The sequence below is a fragment of the Nyctibius grandis genome, chromosome 2 (assembly GCF_013368605.1).
Source record: "Nyctibius grandis isolate bNycGra1 chromosome 2, bNycGra1.pri, whole genome shotgun sequence".
Classification (NCBI taxonomy): Eukaryota; Metazoa; Chordata; class Aves; order Nyctibiiformes; family Nyctibiidae; genus Nyctibius; species Nyctibius grandis.
The window spans coordinates 109,514,970-109,519,483 of NC_090659.1; the positions used below are offsets into that span (position 1 = coordinate 109,514,970).

The 4,514-nt window shown below is 51.3% G+C and overlaps 1 protein-coding gene across 1 annotated transcript; it reads right to left on the reverse strand.

The window, feature by feature from the left end:
* Positions 1 to 583: 583 nt before the first annotated feature.
* Positions 584 to 2,298, reverse strand: LOC137660603 (vitelline membrane outer layer protein 1-like). Its single transcript, XM_068395539.1, has 3 exons — positions 2,128 to 2,298; positions 1,436 to 1,539; positions 584 to 878 (listed from the first exon to the last, which is right to left on the reverse strand). Exons 1-3 carry the CDS (start codon positions 2,296 to 2,298, stop codon positions 584 to 586), a joined length of 570 nt encoding a protein of 189 aa, XP_068251640.1.
* Positions 2,299 to 4,514: the final 2,216 nt, after the last annotated feature.

Sequence of the window (4,514 nt, forward strand, 5' to 3'; positions counted from 1 at the left end):
CCTGCAACTGGAGTGGGACCATGAACCTCAGGGGCTAGAGGGTACTGGTGCCAGCACCTGGGGAAACTGGGGCCTGAGGCCAGCACCTGGGGCAGATTGAGGAGCTAATGCCAGCTAGCAGGGAGACTCATTTTCCACGTGTGAGTACGTATTTCACTAGTGGACATCAGTCCTGATCAGCCAGAGAGGAAAAGTATCTGCCACCCGTGTTGTTCATGTGTGTGTGAGCACTGTGCGTGCATGTGTGTGTGTGTGTGTGTGTGTGAGTCTATGCGGGTGTAGGCACAGTGTAAGGTATTGCTCTCTGTGCTCATCAGTGGCTGGCCTTGTGTGTGCACGTGCACCTCCTGGTAACCCGTCCTCAGCCTCACTGCAGGCTGGACCTGGGAGCAGGGAGCTGCAGTAACCTCACATCCACTGGATGGGGCAGGAGGAAACCCCCTGAGTGCTGTAGCCGCAGGATCTGGCTACCCTTTACAAAATGTGATGGAGAAAAATGCACACTGCTCCTTGTGCAAGGACAGATTCAAGGTTTAATGGTAGATCACTTTGTAGATGCTGGCATAGGGTGGGGGAGTTGGGCTCATTCACAGCAGAAGACTCTCATGTCATTGAGAGCAGTGTCATCCCACTTTCCCTGCGGTTCCTCCACCTTTGTCTGGAGCCCACAGATGGCCCCGGAGGTGCAGCTGCTGCTCCATGGGCCAAAGAGACCCCTCGAAAGTCCCCAGCCTTCCAGCTTTGCCCCATCCGAGCAGGCAAACCTCACGTTGTTGGCTGCTGTGTCGTCACGCAGGTGCTGCCTCCCTTCCACACGCAGCGAGAAGGAAACCAGCTTGTTGCTGGGGCAGAGCTGGGCCTCAGTCCAGTTACCCCACCTGACAGAGAAGAAAACAACTCATCAAGATGTGCTCAGCCTCTGCTGTGCTGCAATCAATGCTGCAACTCGCCTGGGATCCTAGCAGTCCTGGGACAGAGGACCTACACAGGGATGGTGGGTTTCTGTGAGCACCTCTCTCACTCTGCTTCCCCATCAACCCCTAGATGCCTGGCCACCATCAGCCCTGGGCTGCCCTGTTGCTGCAGGACCCCTTGGGAATTCCAGCTGCTTTGCTTTGTCCCATCACTTAATATCTATGGTATCCTTTTCAAAGTGAGCATTTGAGGAAAAGGAGAAAGTACGGATTTAAGATCTGCATTTTTTAGACTCTTCTTCATCTTTCAAAGTACTGTTCTCTTCCCTGGGACCAGACCTCTACCTTAAGAACTTCACATTTTTTGGCCAGGGGGACCTCACCCACCTCCTCAAGCCGGGTGGGGAGCCACCTTCACAGGGAAATGTGGGTGCCTATGGAGAAACCATCATGTGAGTTTTCCTTCATGCTCCCCAGAAGCTGCTGCCCTGAAGGAGGACAAGAAAGCAAAGACTACTCACTGCCCCACGGAGGACTCGATGACTGTGCCATCAGTGCAGAGCAGGCGGATGCCGTTCAGAGCCGTGTCATCGCCAAACAGCCAAAATCCCTGGTAGGTTTCCACCTTAGAAGACGGGAAGAAAATGGGAGAGGTCAGCACCCTCCTCCTTTTAAAAGAAGAGATGAGGTGAGCCCTGATGATGAGGGGTGGTAGGAGGCCCTAGGGACAGAGCCAGGCACAGGTAGTGCTGCTGAGCAGGGCTGTGAGGCAGCTCTATGGTGTTTCCCAGGGAGCCCTTTTCGCTGTTGCCCACCTCTGTTTTTTCTCCAAACTGTGGAGCAGATGCTTTGGACATGGGAACTCTTGGTGACTGCTGTCCCAGGCCATGCCCACCCTCTCACTGTGTGCTGTGACACCCAGAGCTGGAGAGCTGGCAGGTGGGAGTTGTCCCAGCCCCTTGGGAACAGGCTCTGCAGTACCGACCCCAGGTCTTGTATTACCCCGTGGACTTCTCTGCTAAGAAATTGCTGACTGGCAGAGAGCCTAGAGAGCTACTCTACGCTAGAGATTTCTTGCTGATAAGACTGCATAAGCAATGCAGATACAACACAAACTGCTGCGATGAGACAAAGTGTTGTGGTCAGCCCTGCTGAAATAACATCATTTCACAGCAAGGTTTTTACCCACCCCAAAGAAGGAGTGAAACCTTACCTTCAGTTCAAATCCCTTAGCGTAGCCGCTGGGGCAAAAGTGTTGGTGCCCCCAAGAGCCCCAGGGGCCTCCGTTGGGCACCGTGAGGATGGACTCATATTCCCATGCCTCTGTGCCTCGGAGGCAGCAGGAGACCAGCAGGTAGAGGACGGCTGGGATCAGCAGCTGCATCTCAGGGAACCTGCTCAGTGCCTCACTGCATGGAGGTGATGGCATGGGGGAATTTATGAGCCAGAAGAGTGGGTGGGAGTCCTTGGGAAGTGTCAACAAACCCCATGGGGAGTGCTAGTTGTTGCTATGTGCTGCTCCTGTTGACTGCCTGTCTCTCAGCGATGGGGCCACCCTTGCCAGGCAGAAGGGGTGTCACTGGTATGTGCTGGCTGGAGGGTTTGCAAGGCTGTGAAAACTTGTGGACGTGAGGGAAGGGAAGGGGGGACAGAGTTGGGACCACTCCCCAAGGGAGTGCTGTGGGATTGAGGAGGGTCCTGGCAATGCTGCAAGGAGGGTGTTGGAGAGAGTGAGGTGGGAGGAGGAGTGGTGGACTAGAAGGGGAAGAAACCTCTGAAGGGGCTGAGGCAAAATGGAGGTGGAGGGGTCTCAGGGTCCTTCACCCTCTGGAAGTCTGCCCTTGCTTCCTCTTCCTCACTTTCCTTCTCTCCTCACTGTCCTACTGGGGCTGAGTAAAGTGCCTACACTGGAAGCCATTGCATTTTGCTCTGGGACACGCATTAAGTGTAGGTGACTATGTAAAGGGTGTCAACCTCTTCTCATGGGGCAAGTGCTCCAACTGCCAACCATCTCATGTGGCCTTTGCTGAACTCGCTCTAGTTTATTTGTGTCTTTCTTGTACTGGGGGCAGGGGAAACGGGAGCAGAAGTGCATGCAGTCCCATCATCCCGTGGACTTGTGCAGACACAGCTCCCAGCTTGAGAAGTCAACTGGAGTTCCTCATAAGAGTGGCAGCAACCGCAGCAAGAGCAATGGGCCACTGCCAGGTACCCCATCCACTAAGGAGCTGTGAGTAAGTGATATGATCAGCCCTCTTCATTAACCATGTTGGCTGCATGATGAGGCTTTCAGGATATGTGGGAATTTATGGCTTTATGGTGGAGCAGTGGCAGAGACACCTAGAACCATAAAAGGATCTTAAGGAAAAGCAGTGAAGAAGAGCTAGGTGGGGGAGGAGGCCTCAAACTGGCTGACACCAAAAAGGTAGAGGAGTTTTACAGTTTGTAGTTACATCCACAGAGCTGATCCTTGCTCTGTTTGAGTCCTTCTTATTGAGACGGTCTGTTTTCTTTGTCTTCTGCTTTCACACAACTTCTCTTTCCTCTCTGTCGATCAGTCTGAGCTCCAGGCCCAACAATCCTGCCACTGTACGTGGGAGAAGAGGGATCTTGGCTGGGAAAAGACCCTGTTCAGCATCTTTAGTGATGTTTTTGTTGCTCTCTTTTGGCTGCCTGGGGAGGAGGTGGTCAGAGGTAGTGGCAGCGGGTCAGTGGTTCTGTGATATTCCAGCAGGAAGCAGAGAAAACAATTCACACTAGTCATTAACTCTGCCTGTGGGAGAAAGCAGACACCGTATGCATTTTATAACTTCAGAGCAGGGAGCTATAAAACAAACAAGGAACTAATTTCAGCTTTATGTTTCCCTCTCTTGGCCCTCATTAATTTTTAACCCTTCCAGAGCGATGAGCCTCCTTCTTCAGTCAAGGACAATTCCCATCCCCCCCTGCCCCTAGGAAATCTTCCCAGCTCTAGGAGTAAGGCATGGACTGGAGTGAAAATGCTGGGATCAGTATCAGCAGTTGAATTTGTGCTGCTGGGGTGCAGGCCCAATGAGTGCTTCTGGATAAATCTGCTCGTGCATGGAACCTCCCTGAGTAAATCTGGTACACATCAGCAGACCTCACTGTAGCATATAAACTGGAATAAGAGGTCTGTAGTTACTCAGATCACCCGTGGAACAATTTTTTAAAACTGACCTCATGTTTGCCCCTTTAGCCTTCAAGTAATTTTAAATGACATGTTATCCATCACTGCTACGACCTTAGCTCTTTCGGTTTAGAGACATCTTAGACCTCTTGAGTGCTTATTATAAGTTCTAGTTATTGCTATTCACTCTGTGATTTTTTTTTAATCTCTCTTCTAAAGTACTTTCAATTTCTACCAATCTTTCCTAAGATCCCTAGCCCCCCAAGAGTGGTTGGAACCATCTGAACACAAAGTTTCTTCCACTATGAGCATTGATGCAAATAAATCATTCAAAAATGGCCATATCTGCTGCGATCTTCTTTTATACTGTCAGCTGGTCCTACAGATTTTCTGACAGGCTCCTGAATCTTTGATGTGAAGAAATGTTATTAGTGTTAATTCCCTTTGCCATT